Raw genomic sequence first — 21,638 nt, forward strand, 5'->3', positions numbered from 1 at the left:
ACTGGGGAAATTAGAGCTAGTGGTGATCTCTCCACCCAACACCAGTAGCCAGACAGGTTTAGAGTGATACCATTGCCGTGTTGAGGGGTGATTCTCTAGTTAAACAGCTGCAAATGCTGTTAGAAATACAGAAGAGCACCAAGCTGTATAGGTACCTCATGCAGGGTACCCTTTATTCAAATAACTTTTGCTCTGGAATGTGTGATCCCTCCCTGCCTATAAATGCCAGGTTTAATTAAGAGAGAATCTCGAGTGATGAGATGCAGACTATTTTTTTTTTCCTTGTAAACTTTCCCTACTTGCCCTTTTCCCCATTCTCCTTTGATCTTTAGAAAACCTCAGCTCATGAAAATAAAGGGTGAAAATTGTCTTCTAGTTAGTGAAATATGAGTAAGCACAAACACCTTGAATCATGGATTCGCAGGTGCTGTGCCTGCTGCAGGCTGCCTTGGCTGTCTTTAGTTGACTCAGGCTTTTAAGTAGGTAGAGGAGGGGTAAGTAATTTCCTCGTTGAGGATTGAATAGGCTTTTTCAAACACCTTTGAGTAGGTGTTATCGTTATGCAGCGTTGCACAATGGTTCGTTGAAGGAAAAGGGTGGCTGTGGGCTGTATAAAAGCAAGTGTGGCCTGAATTCGGCTGGTAGGAGGTAACAGCCCAGCCCTGCGGCAGAGGATGGAAATGGATGATGCCTCTTGATTTCATTCCTCCTCCATCGCACCCTGGGACTCGCATGGGCTGCTCTCGGAGCAAGGTGGGAATGGGAATGAGCATCCGTGGCCATCAGCTCAGCTGCCTGGCTCATTTCTGGGCACTGCTGTCATCGGCTGGCAGTAGGGATGTCGGAGCTGCATGGCCACGTGAGTTTTCCTGCCAAACTTAGGGGAAATGGGAAATAAAGGCAGTTGGGAAGTCACTTTGGAGACCCGCCTGGTTCTGTCGCCTGTGGGGTTTGAACTGCTTCAGAGGCAATAAAGCACAGAAAAGGTTTCTAGTTCACTGATAGTAAATTATGGCACCACAGTTCAGTAGTGCCAAATTTCTTTTGCGAAGCAGAAGTGACGGTTGAGGTGGGAGTTGATTGCTATGCATGGCTTAAAGGGTCAAAGTGGAGATGTGTCACAAGACTCTCAGGTGGCTGCAGTACATGGTGAAGTCAAGTATCATTCATTTGCTTAAATTTTCTATGCACTAATGGGCATTTACCAGGATTCTTGCGCATCTTGTCTCTTCTCTGTCCCTCTTCTGATTTTTCCCTGTTGATATATTTTTTCGGTCACCAACCAGCTGATAATTAAGAAATTATCCCCCCATCCCCAATTCAAAAAGTGAAGTCTGGTCTGCTTCACTTACCTTTATCGATGGTTATATGAAAGTTGTACTTTAACGTGCCTGCACTGGGGTGTGAGGAGGAGCGAGCCGTATATACTTGTTGGTGTCGGCTGTCTGGGGGTGAGGAGGTGGCATCTCCCGCTGATTGCTTCTTAGAAGACTGGGATCTGGTTTTATTTCTAAAATGACATTTTCGCCGACTGGTTGCTCCTTCTCAGTGCAAGACTTTGCACATCTGCTAAAGTGCCTTAAGGAGTAAATAGCTGAATTGCTTTAGGTTGTGATGTACTTTGGCAATGGGCTTGAAGAATATTTTTCTTTAGGAAGCCTTAGTAACCCTTTCAAATACCCCATGAATAGGGTATTTGTCTTCTGTAACTTGGTTCATGGAAAGCGCATTTCATTAAGTTTTGGAGAGACTATTCCTTCTTTTGAACAAAAGATAAGTTTCCTTTCTGCTTTTTTTTTATTTCTTCTGTTTGACCATGCTTTTTTTTTTTTTCTTTCCCCGCCCTAACTCTCTTCTGCACTTGCCAATTAAACTGCAGTTATTTTTCTCTGTGCTACATTTTCCCTTCTACTTGTGTGACTCGGCAAAAATCATGAGGAAGTTGAGGAAAAAGACAAAATGGGAAGAATTTAGCTGGGTACATCCAGTCTGATTTTTGCAGGTTCTCCAACGCTACCGTTAGAGTGGGGGTATTACGTGTTGCCTCTGTCACGTGTAGCAGCAAAGGGAAAACAGCAAGAAAGGACGTTTTTATAAACTCCATGGTTGTAGCCTTGCTGGTTGAAGGAGGCAAACAGTGCTTGTGGCTGTTAATTTTGGAAAAAAAAAAAAAATAAAAAAAGACATTGGCAATTTGTGGTCCCCAGTCGTAGCTCAGCCGTGCTGAGCAGTCAGTTTGCTTCATGTGAGTCTTTGCTGAAATCTTAATGAAAAATTTACGTTTGACAGGCTCAGATGGTTTTTAGCTGTTTTCTCAAGTGCATCATTTGAAGGGGGTATCTTGCTCATTTGTGCTTGTAAATTAGGGCGATCTGTGCTTGTTTGGAGGATCCCAGGTTAGCACGGCTTCCTAAATAAAAGTAACCATTAGCTTTCACAGGTATGTGACTTGGCATTGACAGAATGCTTTTATCTGAGACCCCCAAAGCTGGAAAGAGATGTTTCAACAAGTCCCATGGAGATTGGTGCCTGCCTTTTAGAGGTGGGAAGGCTTTGAGAGCTGCGGGTTGCATTAGAGCATCCCCACGTGTTTTTAATAACCGTAGGTGAAACAGATTATCCTGCTGGCTCCTGATGGCCATTATCAAGGTTACTCTTGTTCTTGCTTTCGCACAAGTCCTCTTTTGGCAGGCAGAAGATCTGAGACTATGTTTGCCAAGTCAGTGAGAAAGTAATTCTTTGTCTGCCCCTGCTGATTTTTGTGTGTTTTATTTTGCACAGCTTTTCTGAGTTGAAATGAAAAGATAAATGTTTTCAGTCTCTGAAGGTAGTCTCATACTGTTCCAGAAAACTTCTTTTTGAATCCGATGAAATAAATCTCGTCAATCCAAATGCTTCCAGTTGGAAAGCAACAAAACATCCGAACAGATTTGTTGTGCTTTTCGTGGAGAAGACAGTCTGAGATTTTCTGGTTATGTGCAATTTTCTGCAGGGCTGAAATAATTTCAAATTGATGAGCTGCTGAACTAACGTGCAGTTAGAGATGGGGCAGGAAGCAAGCTGTGGCTAGGTAGCACCATCTGAATAAAAAAACTTGTCAGAACGCTGCTTTCAGCTAATCCCTGGGAGGAAGTGAGCTATAATCAGTACTAAGTGAGCTAATCACAGGAAATCTATTGCTCAACAGGAGCCTTTAAAAAAAAAAAGGGTGGGGAGGGGGGAGGGAGAAGAAATGGAAAAAGAAAAATACCCATATGCAGACATTTAATTCTGCTTTTGGACTCCAAAATCTGTTTGGTCCAAGAAAATGAGCAGCCAAGAAAATGGTCTGGTGAAATGAGCAGCCCTGCTGCTCTCTACTTGAAAACTGTGCAAAGTGTATGTCTGTTCACTCTCTTGTCCAGAATAATGAAGTGTCAAGTCTCATCTCCTCCAGTAAGACTTTCGTTCAGGTATTAAAAGGCGGTGGTGTGGGGAGGCTGAGGATGAGCTAGCTACCAGAACCACTGGAGGCCTGGGGTCAGGGTGCCAGCAATGAGTCTCCAGAGATGTTCAGTAAGGATTTTTAGAATATAAACCAAGAGTGGCACTTGACTATCTTAAATCTGGCTTGTTACAGGTGTCTTTTCTTGCAGCGTCATGCACTAGCTCTCCTACTGTGTTGTTTTTAGTTACTCAGTGCTTCTTTTCACTTGACATCCTTCTGCCTTGGAGATTTGTTTGCAAGGCATCTATTTTGCTGTTTTCCTCTGCTCTGGACCTGGCTGTCCCGGATGTCGCCGCTCTTTGTGCGTGACAGCCGTTGCCAGTAGCACCCTATAAGGCTGTACAGGAAGGCAGCAAATGACAGCCGCCGCCGTGCAGATTGCTGTAAGGATTACTTTTATTTTTCTCAGCCCTCGTGCCCTCTGCTACAGCAGGGACAGGGAGACGCACTTACCATCAGGGCTTTTTTCACTTTGGGTCTGTTTTTTTTTTATTTTTCCATTCCTTCAGCCGGACAACAAACAGTTTTGCTGTGTTGCTTTCGAGCACCGTTCCTGCTGTGGGTGTCTGTGGCCCAAGTGTTCTGCAGCAGCTCAGGTGGTGTCCCAATGAGGTCCTGCAGCTGCAGGGGCACAGCAAGCATTATGATTTCAAAAGCAAAGTGGTTATGTTTCTTAATGCACTGTTAGCCTGAAATCCGTTACTTCTGCTTTTTGCTCAGTCCTGCAAAATAGGCTTGAATTTGATGTTTGTGTTGCTCCTTCTGGCTTATGTTGTCGGTAGTAAATGGGTTGAGTAATTTTTACCTGCAATAAACAGAACTGAGCTCAGTTTGCAGCTCTGAGCCCGCCTGTCAGGGTATACACGTAGAGAGGATTTGATTTATTTTACGAATTTAGTTCTGGCTCATCGGGGACCTGCTGCTTAAGTGGCAGTGCAAAGCCAGGCTATTGCGTACCAGGAGTAGGAATTTATGTACGTGTTATCAAACAGCTCCCAGCTTCATGTGGTTTTGTTGTTTTTATTTTTTTTCCCCCAAGCAGCAGTCCGATGTACTTTTGCATCAACTCCCAGGCAGTGAAATACAGGTGCAGCCTAGATTCCTCAAATACATGATCTTTGAACAGCTTAAGAAGACAAAATTCAACTCATTATGGTATGAAAACTTTCTATACCAGCTGTTTCGTTTGACCTGTGGCATCATCTTCCTACCCCTGCTTGGGGCCTGCGGTGCTACACTGTATGACTGATGTGGATACACACAGAATGTGTATTTAAAACTCAGTAACTCAAGTCCAAGTGCTCCAGGAAAAACATGACTCTGCACTGTCGCAGCTACGAAATTGAAGATAATAGTTTTCCTTTTCTTTCCCTTTAGTCCTTCTGCAAACAAGCTTGAGAGGAAAAATGTCCCTTATCAGAAGTCAGAGGAGGTAAATAGCAGAGCAGGTGGTAGAGAGGGGCCTCTGTGATGGAGCCTGCTGCTGAGGGAGCGCTCAACTTGGGCTGGGATGAGAGGGTCTGTTCACCTCCATACCCACCGCTATGGAGCCCGCACCAGCACAAGAGCTGTACTTAGGAAGTTTTTCAGGAAGCAGCCCTGCTTTATTGAATTGAGGGGAAAAAACCCAAGCCAGAGCATTCAGACTTACACACTGCAGCAGTGTGTGGTGTTCTTCTGAAACCACTGCCCAATTCTCACTTTGCTTTCCAGCTTTTACTCACTGTCAGGGTTATGTTTCTGGGTGTTTTCCACCAGTGACAGGAACTGCTCTCTCTCTCTCTTCTGTGACCTGGGGATGCTGTAAGTTATCGGCCCCTTTTCTTCCCCAAAAGGAAGAAAGCTGGCCATCAGCAGAACTGACTCCTGCAACATCATCGTAAAAATGAAACTCTGAACGCACGTGCACGTCGGTCACTGCAGGTCTCTCCAGGGGCTGGGAGGAAGAGGGTGGGTTAAGCCACACGGGGAGCTTCCCTCTGCTGGTCTGGCCTCAGCCTCACCAGGCAAAGGTGGAAAGAGAAGAGTTGCACTTCTGAGGAACCTGGTTCAGGTTTCCCAGGGTTGGTGGGGAGTGACTCAGGACAGCACGGACTCTGGCTGGCTGCTTGCTACTGCCTCTGCAGCAGAGGAGAGAGGGCGTTTGCTCCTCAGCTGCTGCAGTTCACGTTATGATGGTGTCCAAGGCTGCCGAGGATGAAAAGAGTATTGTCATTTTTGCTGCCCTGGTGCAGGGCAAGAAACCTTTGTCAAAAGGAGGGGACAGCTATTGGGAGTAGTATCATATGCTGGAGACTCAGAGTCTTGTGGTCACCAGCACTGGTACCTGTGAGTATATTCTGTGGAGTGAGCGGCAGAACTGTTGGGAGAAAAGCTTTTAGCTCTTTTTATGTCTTTTTTTTGTGTGTATTGTGTGAGTGTAGTGTCTTACAGCACTGTCCTCTGCTGGGAACGCATCTCTCAAGTCTGTAGTTAAGTATTGTTTGCAGCTTCACAGCTTGTCTCTGTGGTTCATTCCATGGCTTTCTAGTTCTTGTAATTAAATGTAGTGTGAGTACTGATTGCGAGGGAGCTGCCGATGTGCTTGAATACATTATTATTACTGGCATTGCCTTCACTGGTGAAGATGAAAGTGAATCCCTTTCCCCTGATTACGTTCTCTCCCATCTATTACCTTTGCTCCTTCTGTCATCTCTCTCGGCGCGAGCCCGTGACGCAGCACGGCAGCCTCCTGGGTAATGGTGGTTACGCCGAGCTGCTGCGAGATCAACGGGCTCCTTTTCCTCTTCGGGGGGGAGTCAGAGAGCAGAAAAGGAGCTTCAGGGTGTATTTGCGCTCTTTTTCTTTCTTTTTTTTTTTTTTTATCCCTCCTCCAGTCCTTGCCCATAATGCCAAACCTCTGCAGCAGTTCCAAAAGGACTTCCTGGTGCTGTGGAAACTTTCCCTGCATAATGAAGAAAGGGTAAGGAGAAAGGAGAGGGAAACTGCTCTTTTTTTCTGCACTCGGCTGTCAGAGGGAGACTGGCTGTTTGGATTTGAACCTGAACAAAAATGATTTTTTTTTTTTTTTTTTTTACTTCTGGTGGTGAGTGAAGGATCAGACTTCTATTTCCTGAAGTGATCTGTTGTGAGTGGAGCTGTGGTAATTTCTTTAAACTATTAATTCAAAGCTGCTGTGCACTGAAAAGGTCTTTTGTGCAAAATAGTTTTGGATCTAGCAGTTTATTTTAACCAAAGGTCTTTGAAACAGCCGCCCAGAAATTATACTACTGTGTATACTACTACTCTGCACAGATGCCCTTGTGCCAGTTTAAAACACCTATTTTCTTGTGGAATAGATGAGGTTTGGATTTCCATATCCTCACTTCCAACTTGCTGCTTAACAGTGTCTTGAGCACGTGAGGTGCTAAGGAATAATTCATTTCAGATCAAGAAGCTGTAATACTGACTAAGCCATCAGCCAGCTTGTGCTGCTTGTGTCACTGAAAATCAAGAATTTTTACTATGGTGAGAAACTTATTGAAAAATATGGAAATAAAAGTGCAGTAAATGTTGGTTTGTGTTTTTTTTTTTTTTAAATTTGCAACCTAAATACCTCGTTACAGCGTTGTGAATTCAGTGACTGGGCTCCTGCAGGGAATTAGTATGGGCTTGGAGGGCCAAGCCTGTTCTTGTCCAGTTTCAGCTGCAGGTTAGCTGTTGTTTACCCTTCTGTCCTGCTCTTGCTACTATCCTGCAGCTCAAAGAACTGCACAGATGGAGGAAATAATAGAGTTTACTTTATAAAAATACAAAATGGCTGCTCCTGATGTTGCTTTCTTCACATACTATATCGTTTTGGTGTTAAAGTTAGTGATATGCTCCTTTATCTAGCCATCTGATTATATTTCTTTGTTCAAAGGGAGGAGTGCTTTCTTTTAAACGACTAGTCCCTTTCAGATAGCTAAGGACCCTATATCCTACTCTTGAGATTTGATTAGAGTAAGTGAAATGGATTATGGTCCCCTGTGCTGCCGTCATTCCAAGCACAACTTCAACAGGACCCTTGAGTACCCTCTATCTGACTTGGTGGGTCAGTCCAGAAATTTGTACACCTCAAACTGGTGGCACGCACTTTATACAAACAATATGTATTGTTAGAAAAGCAATTGGAATTAAAATCCCTGTGGGTAGGCTGCTCAGACCTGCTGCTAGCTTGCAGGGTTCTTAATTTTTTCCCCATATTGCAGTGTAGAGAGACTGGAAAATACAAAAGATCCTGCCGATAACTTGCAACATCTGAAAGAGCAATCAGTAAGTGAGTTTGGAGGACTGCTGGAGGATGGGAATTGCAGTCCGAGTCACAACCGCATCCCTGCAGACACGTTCTGGTGTTGCAGGTCTATGTATCGCTCCCCCATCGGGCGCAGGGCTCGAAGGCAGGTTTGTGTGGGAGGGTGCTGTGTGGCTTCACCGAGGTTCCCCATCAGCCTCCAAGTGGAGACCCAGCACAATGATCAGGAACGACAATCCAGTGGGTTTTAGTTCTGCTGCTAAGACCATGTTGTGCAAGATGCATGTGTCGTGCTGAGCTGTTGTATAGCACAGTATTTGTACTTTGGAAATAAGGAGTGATAATTGGGATTGGATGATTTCGACTCTTTTGAACGTCACTGATAACATTATATGCTTTTGAGACAGAATCTTCATGGTTGGAAATGACCTCTGAGATCACTGAGTCCAACCATACACACATAAAAGGCCTCCACAATCTCGGGCACTAGAGCATGCCCTGAAGAGCCACGTCTACACGTTTCTTAAATCCCTCCAGGGATGGTGACTCCACCACCTCCCTGGGCAGGCCGTTCCAGTGCCTGACCACCCTCTCAGCAAAGTAATTCTTCCTGGTATCTAATCTAAACCTCCCCTGCCCCAACTTCAGACAATTTCTTCTGCTCCTGTCATTATTCCATTGGGAGAAGAGGCCTAACCCCCACCTCTCTACACCCTCCTTTCAGGGAGTTGTAGAAGGCGATGAGGTCTCCCCTTGGTCTCTTCTTCTCCAAACTAAGCATGCCCAGTTCCCTCAGCCTCTTCTCCTATGACTTGTTCTCCAGATCCCTCACCAGCTTGGTGGCTCTCCTCTGGACATGATTGCTCCAGTGGTGTGGCTGGGACTGAGTCCTGCTTTGGGACTAAGATGGGCAGCTGGTAGATGCCAGTAGGCCATTCATTTTCCAAACTGTTGTGAGAGGAGGCGGAGGTCAGCACAGAGGAGATGGGTTGCCTCCTGTTCCAAAGAGGTAGCTCATCATTTCAGCATGTGGAGGAATGAGGGGCATGTTTGTTTTTCACCAACTCATTTCTGTGAATTTTTTTCTGTACTATTTACTCTGGAGCAGAGAGGCTGCCAGTTTCTTGGTGATCAGAGAAAAATCTTTGGGATATTATGGGGAGGAAGGAAAGGCCAGTGCAGGTTTTCTGGAATGTGTCATGTAGATGCTTTATTGTGCTGTGGTTTTAGCTTTAGCAGCTATCTGTTCATGCTCTCTCTCATGTTTTTGTTAAGGACTGGAAGAGGATTGTGATGATAGCATATATTCTTTTTACAAATGTGGTGAAGCAAAGCAAGTCCTCATCCAGAAATGGACCTCACCTGGTGAATCATAGTCCTGTGTTCTTTAATATAGGCTGCATAATTTGGGTAGAGATATTCTTAGTACCACTTAATCTGGACAGTCTGCTGAATTACGACTTCTAAACATAAACTATTTTTTTTTTCTTCAAGATCTTGTCTGATAAATGACAAGAAGGGAAGCACCTAAGGCTTTTAAAGGTGTTTGATTCTAGAGTGTGAAGCTCTTTGGGCAAGAGCTACCCCTGAAAGATGTTGTACGCGCGCCCTTACATGTCCGATCCTTTTTTGGGTACGCAACCTTTGTGTGAAGAGGTAGTGAATCAGATCTGGGAATTGGTTCCCATTACAAGTGACTGTTCTTCTTGACTGGGTTAGTTTTATCACTGGAAAAGTTTGTTGTTCTGTCCCACAACTGCTGCTGCAGGCATGAGTGAATGGGTTCCTTTGCGGAGCCATCAGTGTCTGCCAGTGTGGTGCTTGCTCCTCAGAATTGGATTCACACCGCCTTCCCTTCTTGGCCAACAAAAGAAATGCTACATTTATGTCTTTTATGCTCTCTTCCTATGTTAAAACAAATATTTCTCTTTCAGTGCTTTCACTAGCTATTGAGAACCATGTCTGGCCACGGAATAGTGGAAGACAAGCCACCAGCTCCTCCCGTCCGGATGAGCAGTACTATCTTCAGCTCAGGGGGCAAAGACCCGTTGTCTGCCAACCACAGCTTGAAACCCCTGCCCTCTGTACCAGAAGAGAGAAAACCTAGGAATAAAATCATCTCCATATTCTCTAACACTGAAAAAGGTAAGATGCTTCTTGTTTTCCGAGGTTACTCATTATATTCCTTTATTCTTCTTGTAAGTTTTGGTAGCGCTTTAAACGTTTGAGTCCAGCCTGCCCAAGTGTAGAGGATGTGAGGAAGTGCTGAAAGTTGGATATATGTGTTCAATGAGCTGAGATCTTTTTCTCTTTGCACTGGGATGTGTGAAGGTGAAATGCTAAGTAAAAAAAATTAAATAGCTCATTGAGAAAAGAACGACCACCTATTGCTTCTCATCTCTGCTGCCCGCTTTGAAGTGGGCAGAGATGAGAAGCAATAGGTGGTGGTTCATCATCATCTTCTCATCTGGCTTCTCATCTTTGCTGCCCACATTTCCAAACAACCCTAACAAATATTTGTGATTCCTGGGTATCGTATTACTTACCGTTGTATGCAGATTTCTAGTTTAAACTGAGCATCCGGTTGTTCTGGATGTTACTTTGTGTTGACCATTTCTGTGGTATTTGAAGGAAAAAAATCAAACAACATAGTGAAGAAATGGTGGGGAGGGTGCAGTGTGAATGAAGAATTGAGGAAAAATTAAGTCCTTCTGTCTATGTAACTGCACTGTTAGGATTAATCACTAGTGGGGGAAAAAACCTGGATTGCTGTAAACGAGGATTATTTCTGAGAAAAAATTGCTGTAATGGAACTGGATTATATTTGTGCTTTGTCTCTGTCCTCTTTTCTGTACGATGAATGTATGTCCAGCGCTGGAGCCCTGATCTGGGTTCTCCAGGATGCTTTTATCCCTGTACAACAAAACGGTGTGTAGATATAAATACATTCTAACATCTGCTATGGTAAAACTGCGCAGGGATTTATGACCTGAAACTGCTGTGCATTTTGTTAATCTCTACCAGCTAGCATTTTTGTGATTACTATTAAGATGTGTAAGGGGAAGACCCTGCTGCTCTTAATGTCCTCTCTTCCTGCTGGTAGCTGGTGTGCTGGGCAGGACTGGTTCAGTTGTGCTGGCCCAGGTTGGATTGTTTTAAGAGACTTTGCTCCTCTGGTTATTTATTTGCTTGGCGAAGCGTTTTCCCCAGGGCTGTTTTTCAGCCTTGCTGGGTTGTGTGAGTGGTCCCTCTGCAGCCACCCCTCACCCTGGGGACACACGCTAGAGGCAGGATTCCCGGCATTCCCAATATCTGGCTTTCCATGATCTGGCGGAGCTTCTGCTCTGAATGGTGGGCGTGTTTTCCTTTTCAGAGGATGGAAAGATTTGGCCAGTGTAGCTTTTGGAAGCAGAATAGTTATTTCACAAGGTCACTTGTTGTGAAATAACTGTCCGCGGCTGGATTACAGCAACAGAAGTGGGGAGTCTCTCTTCCTGGCGCGAGTAAGAGCCTTAAGGAGGTAAGGAGAACATGAGAAGCTACAGGTTGGTGGCAGCACCCTGAGAGAGTGACTCTAGGCCTCTGAGGTTGGTGAAGGTGCTGAATCTGGGTGCCTTCAGCAGTGCCACCTATTTAGGGAAGGTTCTAGTTTAGCCTTTAAATACTGCAGAAACTGGTGTTTTAACATTATATGGTTGGATGTGGGAGGAAATGCCTAGAAATTGTCGCGGTGAGCGCTGCAAGAAAATCTGGTTGGAAGGATCAAATCTGTCCATCTTCAGACTAGGAGAATGGTTTAGGAACTGGGATGGCACCACTTGTTGTTATGCTGTTGTGTTAATTGCTCATCAGAGCATTTGTGGCCCTTTTTTGCAGAGAGATAGTGAAGTAGAACATAAACCCCACATGAAGGAGGATCTTCCTTGCTCTGCATTAGTGACGCTGTGTTAAGGCTTGCTTGTGTTGTGAAATGAATTATGAATGCAAATGGGTGCAGTGCAGCTGGGCAGCTTTGTAATGGTTCATAGCGTCTTCACTTCTCCTTGGATGTTTCCTCTTTCCATCTTGACTGTGGATTCATTGCTGAAATAGCTGAGGAGGTGGTTGAAGGCTTGTCTAAAGTTGTATTGGCTCATCCGAAATTGCTTTGGTGTCCCACTACTTAAGCTTATTCAGACCCCTCTGTAAATACTGATGTGTACAAAAACTATTAGAATTAATCTATGTAATTGTTTAGCATGTGTCTGCGTACCTACTGGTATTTGGTGATGAAAACCAAAAATAATAAGAAGAAATAATTTCTGCTGAGAAAAATAAAGTCCAGAGAAAACGGTGTCCGTTTATGTTTTTTAGATGCAAAAAAGTATTTAAAGTGATGTCCTGCTGAAGAAAAGCAGAAGGTTTTACTGCATGGCAAGATAACGTGGTTAGGAAAAACAATAAGCAAATTCTCTAGCTTAAAGAAACTATCCAAAAGTTGTCTTTTTTTTTTAATTTGGAAAAAAACTTGTTGATTGGTTGACCTGCAGCAAGAATAATGTAAACAACCAACAAAATGGTTTTTGTCCCCCAGACTGCAAAACTGGCTGTCAAATGTAAGCAGAATATAAATGACAATATTAGGATGTTAGTTGTTATATTCATTAGCATGGTTGAGGTGCACCTCACCAGAAATGTCCATTTTAAAAAATTAATTGTTTTTTAAACTCTGCTGCTGAGCAGCTTTACAGAAATACTAACTTCCTGCTTGGATTTTCAAAGTACATTGGGACTGTATGGAAAACAGTCTGTCAGCCTGGGGTAGAAGTTTTTCATGGGAAAAATTTCTCCAGCCAGTGCCAAAGTTACCAAATTACTACAAAAATGGTAAATTCTCCTTTTCAGAAAATGGAGGGATGCCTTTACCAGGAGGTTCACAAGGCTGCTGTGAATACAGCTGTCACTGGGTAATGCTGTCGGGGTCTGTTCAGCAGATCTCTGTCCATATCATCTCCGGATGGTCCCTCCTGGCCAGCTTCATCCTTTCTGTTGCCACAGCTCTGTCCCCGCTGGGTCCTCTCTGGGGGGGGTTCTCTGGCTTAGGAGGTGGTGTTGGGGCCGTGCTGTCCTTTGGGGAACATGCTGCAGACCATGAGGTTTAGCAAATGCAGAGTTTCTGCCCCAAGTCTGAGCTGGTTCTGTGCTGAAGTCATCATAAGAGTTAGAAGGGGTTATTTAATGACCTAGTCATAGAGGGGCTTCCCTGCCCTCCTCCTTTCCCCTTCAGTTTCATTGTTTAGCATAAATGAAGTTATACTCATCTTTTTACTAGAGTATTTAATTGCCATGAATTTCCTTGGCTAGACTTCTGAAGTAAAAAGAACCTGCATGTGTTTTTGGAAGGCTTTAAAATGGTCCCCTAAACCAAGAAATGTTTGTCTTCGAGCAGAACTTATTAAAGGAGTTGCTCTGGGGCATCGCTGTGGGACCCAGGACGGTGCATGTGATGTGCCCAGGGCACATTTTGGTGTGGTTTTGGCCTGGTAACTTGGGGCGTAACATCAGGAGCCACCGATCCACAGGCACCAGGCTGCTGGAAACACCGGAGGTTGGCGGTTGGGAAGCACGGGGTCCCTGGAGATGGGGGTGTGGAGTACCTTGGGTGACGCCTTTCCCGAGTGCCTGTGGCTTCAGTTGAGAAGAGAAGAGTCTAACTGTATTTGAGGCACTTTCTTAATCAGCCAGAGCAATTCAGAATCCTTTTGAAGGACCTGCGTCTTCAGAAGGGGGCCTGGATGCTGCTATCTCTGTGGGGCCGAGTCTGTGTCTTAGATTCATTTGCTGTTGGAAACCAGCTTTGCCCTTTGCTGAAGGGGTTCCTGTTTAAATACCGAGCCGTGGTGCACACCTGATGGTGGTGGAAAAGCAGCGTGGCCCCACGGTGGCCTTGTTCACAGAGCATAGAGAACCTCCTGCCAACAGATGACTCATGGGACTTGCCTCTTGACCGAAGCTCACTGCTTGCGCTTCTTTGAAGTGCTGCTCCTGAGGGCAGAGAAGGAATTTTTTTTCATCTTGCCTACCCTACTAACGAGATGTGTGTATTTTTGGAAGAAGTGGGTTTATTTGTGCATCAGCACATGCTGGAGGTTTGAGCACCAGCCTCTCTTCTCCCTTCACGTCAAGTGCTCCCGAACAGGAACCTTCCTGAGGAATATAAGTTGTTTTTTTTTCCCCCCCACCCCGCTCTCTTGCTTTCCCATAAACAACTGCAAGAGATTGGGAAGAAACAGTACTTTCCTTAAAGATTTTCGCATAAGCAAGTTTCTCCTGTCCTGTGACCGAACAATGTTAATGAGAACATTTGACAGTCCGCTTGCTTTTTTGGCTCTGACCTCTGCAGCCATATTAAAGATATCCTGTTTATAATAGCCGTGTCTTTCCACTGCATTGTTCAGCTGGAGGCAGCCCACATGGCTTTTCGTTTGTAAGTATTGTCCTCGGCTCCCCGTCCTTCCTCTCCGCCAGCGCGAGGGGATTTCAGACGGATCCTCTGGCCCTGAGCAGCACTATCTCCACTTACCCCATGTTCTTTTTCTCTACTCAAACTACATGACTTGAAGTGAATTTAAAAACAAAGAAACAAAAGCAAAAAACCCTTTTTTTTTTTTTTTTTTTTTTTTTAAAAAAAAAAAAAAAAAAAAAAAAAAAAAAAAAAAAAAAAAAAAAAAAAAGTTCTAGGAAAAATATTAAACCCAAAACAAAAAACCCTTTTTTTTTTTTTTTTTTTTGGACATAAAATGGTAATGGGGTTAGATGGCAAAATGGTGTGCTGCTTTCCTTGGTGGTGATGAGCACTGGGGTGTTCTTCAGAATCACAGAATCTTTATGGTTGGAAGGGACCTTTGAGATTGAGTCCAACCATACACACACACACAGAAAAAAAAACAAAACGAAAAAAACACAAAAAACACCCAACCCAACAATCTCAGGCACTAGAGCATGCCCTGAAGAGCCATGTCTACATGTTTCTTAAATACCTCCAGGAATGGTGACTCCACCACCTCCCTGGGCAGGCTGTTCCAGTGCCTGACCACCCTCTCAGTAACTTAATTCTTCCTGATATCTAATCTAAACCTCCCCTGCCCCAACTTCAGACCATTTCCTCTGCTCCTGTCATTATTCACTTGGGAGAAGAGGCCAACCCCCACCTCTCTACACCCTCCTTTCAGGGAGTAGTAGAGGGCAATGAGGTCTCCCCTCAGCCTTCTCTTCTCCAAACTAAGCATGCCCAGCTCCCTCAGCCTCTCCTCGTATGACTTCTTCTCCAGACCCCTCACCAGCTCCGTTGCCCTTCTCTGGACCTGCTCCAGCCCCTCAATGTCTTTTTTTGTGGTGAGGGGCCCAAAACTGGACACAGTACTCGAGGTGAGGCCTCACCAGTGCCCAGTCCAGAGGCACCATCACTGCCTTACTCCTGCTGGCCACGCTGGTCCTGACACAGGCCAGGATGCTGGTGGCCACCTGGGCACGCTGCTGGCTCCTGTTCAGCCAGCTGTCCACCAACACCCCCAGGTCCTTTTCTGCTGGGCAGCTCCAGCCACCCTGCCCCCAGCCTGTAGCACTGCCTGGGGTTGTGTTCTTGCTGCCTTTGTGCACACTGTAATAAATGCAGCTGATTCAGCTCTGTGAGCCCAGGGACCGTCCCAGGATTACACACGGGGTTCTCTCGGTATCAGGTTGGCCACGCTTTGTGGCCCTGCCTTTCAGCAGAGGGACAGGAGTTCAGGCCTTGAGCATCGTCTCTCTACCTGGAGAGTTTCTACCTTACTTTTTTGCAAGAACAAGAGAACAGGTTCCTGAACCCTCCCAACTTTACTCCCAGCCTTTTCTGAGTAAAGGGAACAGAATGGTGTATTTTATATTTCAAGGTAATAACAAATTGTCTTCCATTTTAATTATTTTCTCTTTGTCCAAAAAAACCCCAAAAACAACAACAAACAAAATCAAATCCCCCAAGCCCCAGGCATTGTAAAACATCTTATAAATATAATTCAACTTAGGCAGGATTGTGCACATGGTCCTTCTCATTACATGTTCCTGCTTCTGGTACTTATTATGCTTGCTTTCTTTTTTTTCCCCTCTTTTAATTTACATTAGGTAATTGTTCTGCGGCTATGAACTCTTATCTTCATCACAGGAAGTCCTAGTTTGCATTAATTACCTTGAATTGAAGCAGTGAGGCAACTGAGTTTTAACTGTCTTTAGGGTGAACTTGAGGTTGAGCTGAAGTTGTCTTTGGGATTGTTCTTAATCCTTATTAAAATGTTCTCTTTTGCATTGTAAACATTTTATGTGTTTAGGTCCCATATGCTCCACAGAGCTCAAGGTGCTCTGAATCCCTTATTTGATTGCTGCTGTAGTTTGAATTATTTGAATGGAAAGAGTTGATGATTCTTAGAAGTCTATACCAACTTGAAAATATCAAACCACTGTGCTGCATGTACAAAGGCCTTCATCCAGTGAACAGAATGATGGTTACATTCATCCTAACTGTTGGAATGTTTGGATTGATTATATTAAGTGGAGATAATAAGACTTTAAACCTTTGCTCAGCAGATCTCTGAATTACTTTTTCAGGAAGCAGGAAGAAGGAAAAAGAAAGGCCAGAAATCTCCCCGCCGTCAGATTTTGAGCACACCATCCACGTTGGCTTCGATGCTGTCACTGGAGAGTTCACTGTAAGTTTACCTGCCCTGAAGCTGCTCAGAACACAGCGGTGGGTCAGCGCTGTAGTGAAGCCCTTGTGGTGTTTTAGAATGAAGTGTGAGCTACTCTGCTCCATTTTGCCAAAGAAATAATTTTGCTGTGTATTTGTACAGTGCGCAGAGTGATGAGACTGACCTGTTAGTGCTTCTGCAGTGTCTATGTCAGATGTGGTGCTTGGTGTCACCTGGGGGGAGCCTTCCCTGGGAAACCCTCTTCAGTTTACTTTCATTAGGGGGTAACACTGGTTCTGTTGAGCACTTGGGGATGTAGGTGGATAAGAAGGTCAACACACCCCAGCAATGTGTCCTGGCAGTCCCGAAAGCCCTCTGCTCCAGCTCTGGGGAGACAAACACCCCCCCCACACACACAGTGCTGCCTCCAGCTCTGGGGCCACCAACAGCAGAAGGACATGGAGCTGCTGGAGTGGGGCCAGAGGAGGCCCCGGAGATGCTGGGAGGGCTGGAGCCCCTCTGCTGGGAGGGGGGGCTGAGGGAGATGGTGGTGTTCAGCCTGGAGAAGAGAAGGCTCCAGGGAGACCTTGGAGCCCCTTCCAGTCCCTCCAGAGGCTCCAGGAGAGATGGGGAGGGACTCTGGATCAGGGAGGGGGCAATGGGAGGAGGGGGAAGGGTTTGACGCTGGAAGAGGGTAGGTTGAGCTGAGATGTGGGGAAGAACTTCTTTGGGGTGAGGGTGGAGAGAGCCTGGCCCAGGTTGGCCAGAGAAGCTGTGGCTGCCCCATCCCTGGAGGGGTTCAAGGCCAGGCTGGAGGGGGCTTGGAGCAACCTGGGCTGGTGGGAGGGGTCCCTGCCCAGGGCAGGGGGGTGGAACTCAATGATCTTTAAGGTCCCTTCCAGTCCAAACCCTTCTATGATTCTATGATTCTTCACATTTTGATACCCCTGGAAGAGGTGGTGTCATGTAGGCACGGGGAGCTGGAGCCCCTGAGTGCTTGAGATACTGAGCTGTCAGGAGGGATTTCAACTGTGGCTTGATGTGTGTTGTATCACCTATGGACATATGGCTCCCCATTAAATCATTCTACTTGTTCATGTGTTTAAGGACGTACATGTTACACATTTTATAAAGAAATTTGTTCACCTTTTTAAAAAAAATCTCTAAAATACTAGAAGGATGCTCAAAATAGCCTATTTTTTTTCAGGGAATGCCAGAGCAATGGGCTCGGTTGCTGCAGACCTCAAATATCACGAAGCTAGAACAGAAGAAGAACCCCCAGGCGGTACTAGATGTGCTGAAATTCTACGATTCCAAAGACACAGCAAAACAGAAGTATCTGAGTTTTTCTGCTCCAGGTGAGATTCCAGTGCGTGCAAGGCATATTGAAGTGGAGTTGGGTATTTGGAACACAGTCTTCCTCTCTTTCAGAATAATAAATCGGATTCAATCGCTGAAAGAGCAAGCTACTTTTCAAGGAGGAACAAATATTTGAAGATGGATTTAAAACTTACTGGAAACTGGCGTTGTCCAGTTTATTTCCTGTTTTAAGTGGAGAGGGGAAGAGATGGAGCTGGATAATTCAGAATAGCAGCCAAAATTAACTTTAACGGTCTGTGTTTATGAAGCTGGGTCTCTGAGACTGTGATGAATTGGTTTTGTGCTGGAGACCTTGCTGCTCTGTCTGTGGCCAAAACAGCTATCTGCAAACTTGATGTCACCATGTGGTGACATCAAAGATGCAAAGTAAGTTGTGGCTCTTAGGTCAGGAGATGGTGGGGTGGGATGACATACAGAGTGTCCTACAAACAGGTGCAGTTTTATCTGGGTTTTTTATGAATGCTTTCTGAAAATAGCTTAGCAATAACTCTGTAAAATTAACTTTTTATTATTGTGCTGATGATTTTATGTATTGTGCTGTTTTTCCTATTTAGAAAAAGATGGTTTCGCTTCAGGAACACCAACGGTGAGTGTATTCACTGTTCTTTGTATCTTCTTAGGCACATACAAGCTCAGGTCTTCTGAATTTGTTATATGCTGAGTCTAGCAGTATAAGATAAATCGAGATTTTTTTTTTGTGGAATAAAAACATAAATTGGGGCATCAACAAAGCATATTTGACTGGAGCGGTAGTATTTTAGAATTTTAATAAAATGTCATAGGGCACTTAACCCACTCAACCAGTCCTTTTCTTTTGACATCAGTAAGAATTCTTTTATCTTGGTGGGGGGGAGCACGTCTTTAACACTGCAGGGGAGACAATTTTGTTTGTTTATTTTTTTACATTTGGTGAACATGTAGACCAATGCCAAAGGTTCAGAGCCATCAACAGCTGTGGTAGATGATGATGAGGATGATGAAGAAGCTCCTCCTCCTGTTATTGCTCCGCGACCAGATCACACAAAATCGGTGAGCAGCTGTAAAGTTTCCAGTGCAGATCAGATTTCTTTGTATTATAGGACTTTTTCTACTTTTGTTCTCTAGCAAAGTTTTATTTGTGAAATGAGCTGTTGTGGTTTTAGGGAAAAGTTCTGGTTTTATTTGAGTTTTATAAGAAAATGCCTAATTTCTGGATATCCACTGGATCAGAAATCCTGAAGTTCATGCTGATTTGCTTGTTGGCCTGTGTTGAAGATACCCAGTTACGCCTGCCTTCAACACAGGATGCCAGGAGGAGGCTTTTTAGTCCTGAAAGAATACAGGTAGTTTCTGTAAGTTTGCACAGTGCAGTGGTACAAGGGTAGTGTGTTTGATTTTCTTTATTTTATTAAATTACAGTGTGATAGCCTCACCAAATGTACTACCTAACCCCAAACCAATTCAAATTTAAGACTTGAAAGCTTATTTCACTCACAAAATCCTCAGCATTGCATGAGAAGTTGAACACTTAACCACTTAAACGACTTAAAAGTAGTTGTTTAAGTTTAGTGGTCCTGAACTACACACCTTGTTAATAATGTCCCAGGGTTCCCACTTACTCCAGGTTATTTTTTTTTGACTGTGGTGGGTGTGCATTTTGCCATTCTGCCCACTTCTTTTTGCTTCAGGAGCACCAATGTGACTTGTGTGTATTTGTCAAGTGATACTGCTTTATAATTGCCCACTCTGGGTATGTAAACATATAAAATGTGGCAGGTCTCCAGTTTGCTATTTCTAGGGTAGCTGTGTATGCCTGTGAGCAGCTCCTGAGGATATTAAAGCTCCAAGAAAATCCCCCAAATTGGGGGTAACTGGGAAATTCCAAAAGTCTCATGCTGAAGCGTGAGTCTTTGTCCTTTAGATCTTGGTTGATCTCGCTGTTAAATAGTGATTTCTGTTCTGTGAAACTTGGAAATTGCAAGGATGAAGTAAATAGATGAAAGAGCCCCTCCTGTTAACTAGCGTGCGTTATGAAGAGTAAGCAAGTAGAAAACCCACTAAACGTTTGTCTGTGAAAGCCTGAGTTAATCTCCTGGCATCCACAATGTCCAGGAGGTGCCCGGGTCGTCGTTTTGGAGGTCAGTGAGGTTGCCAGCATAGGGGTTTACTGTACTTTAACGTTTCTCAGGTCTAATTACTGCCTCCAATCTGTTACGTAAAATGGTGCTTAGGGATGTTTGAAGAACTGTTGTTTGTTTTCAGCTGAAGGTCAGTGATTGCAAAGAAAATGCTCAGGTAAATGGTCTCTCTTAACAGATTTATACACGGTCTGTAATTGACCCCATCCCTGCATCGGCCGGTGACTCTTCTGTTGACAATGCGATGAAACCAGGTGATAAGCAGAAAAAGAAGACCAAAATGTCGGATGAGGAGATCATGGAAAAACTACGTAGGTGGTTTTTTTTTTTATTTAGATAAACAAAGGCTTTAGGACCGGGGGAGGGATATTAAGTTTTTGCCCTTATCCTTACTTTTGTATAAGGGTTGTATGAATATTGTGCGTGATGGATTTTGTGTCGGACAGTAGCCGAGAGCACTGCAGTCAGAAGGTTTGCTGATTTATGTGATTCAGAGCCCTACTGGGTAAAAAAAATTGTAGAATGGGGGGTTTTTTGCATTAAAGTTCAATTGTGATAATATATGCATAATACAACTATGATAACACAAAGTAGTTTCTGCTGTTGTTTGTTCCATAATCATCTTAAAGATAGTTTTTCCACTGTACTAATAATGTTCCTGTCCTTAAGTCGAGACCTGGCTAGTTTCAAGCCTAGGCTAAGCTAATGGACTTGTCATAACCTCCTATGGGGTTTTGCTACATAGAAGACTATCATTAAATTGAGAAAGTAATGGGAAATAGCATGATCTGTCTCGTTAAGAGTAAAATCTAGCGTAATGATTGTCTGAGGTGGGGCTATTTGCGACTGGAACTCATCAGGAAGCTTTGTCTATTCACGCATCAGCCTTAGCTCCTTGAGCTGACCCACTCTTGGGCCACCTTGGCCAAGCCAGCCCTGCTGAAGGGGGACAGCAGGACTGATGGGTGCTTTCAGCGTGAGCCGACAGAAGCGGTGTAACGCTGTGCTACAGCAGTAAAGAGCCTTTCCTAAAGCCGTGACTCCTCTCAGATTTTGTGTGAAAATGTTTTGTGTGATGGTGTTTTTTTTTTTAGGCACTATTGTGAGCATAGGAGATCCCAAGAAAAAATACACCAGATATGACAAAATTGGGCAGGGGTAAGTGTTCTCCCCAACTTTTATTCCCAGTGAGCCAGTGTTAAAAGCAGTGCACTGTTCTATTTCTGATGCTGTCGCGTAGCCACCGCTTACTGAAGCAGGCAGAAACGTTGGCTCTATTAAGCAGTGATAAACAGATGGTGAAGGCTTTAGACAGTGGTGGGAAATCTGGAGTTGTGTCTTTTAATGCGAGTGCCACTTCCCTGCGGAGGCATCTAGTCCTCTCCTGCTGAGATGTGACTGCTGAATAGCCCGAGGGCACCTCAGAAGGTTTTCTGTGTGCTACGCTAACAATGCTGCCTTAAACTGAGTTATTCTTCTGGTGATCCTCTGAATCCTTCTTAGGGAAAAAAAAAAAAAAGTATATAGAAAGTTCCGCCTTTTCCAGCTTTTATTATATGTGTGTATGTATATGCCTAATTCCTACTGTATACTTTCTAAATAGGTCTGTGTGAGTTTGGAGGGGGGTGGTTTCCCCTGGGAGAATATGAAGAGTAATAACCTGCTACAGGAAGGGCTGCCCA

General features: G+C 44.4%; 1 protein-coding gene across 2 annotated transcripts in view; it reads left to right on the forward strand.

The window, feature by feature from the left end:
* Positions 1 to 21,638, forward strand: part of PAK2 (p21 protein (Cdc42/Rac)-activated kinase 2) — a 50,904-nt gene that overhangs the window by 15,115 nt on the left and 14,151 nt on the right. For both annotated transcript variants that reach the window (XM_014963024.1, XM_014963025.1), the window contains 7 exons: positions 9,695 to 9,905; positions 16,380 to 16,480; positions 17,667 to 17,817; positions 18,394 to 18,425; positions 18,761 to 18,868; positions 20,135 to 20,267; positions 21,051 to 21,114. In XM_014963024.1, the coding sequence (XP_014818510.1) occupies positions 9,719 to 9,905; positions 16,380 to 16,480; positions 17,667 to 17,817; positions 18,394 to 18,425; positions 18,761 to 18,868; positions 20,135 to 20,267; positions 21,051 to 21,114 (776 nt within the window). In that variant the 5' untranslated portion in view covers positions 9,695 to 9,718. The remainder of the gene's footprint in view (positions 1 to 9,694; positions 9,906 to 16,379; positions 16,481 to 17,666; positions 17,818 to 18,393; positions 18,426 to 18,760; positions 18,869 to 20,134; positions 20,268 to 21,050; positions 21,115 to 21,638) is intronic.

This window comes from Calidris pugnax, unplaced genomic scaffold, assembly GCF_001431845.1.
Source record: "Calidris pugnax isolate Ruff unplaced genomic scaffold, ASM143184v1 scaffold1156, whole genome shotgun sequence".
NCBI lineage: Eukaryota > Metazoa > Chordata > Aves > Charadriiformes > Scolopacidae > Calidris > Calidris pugnax.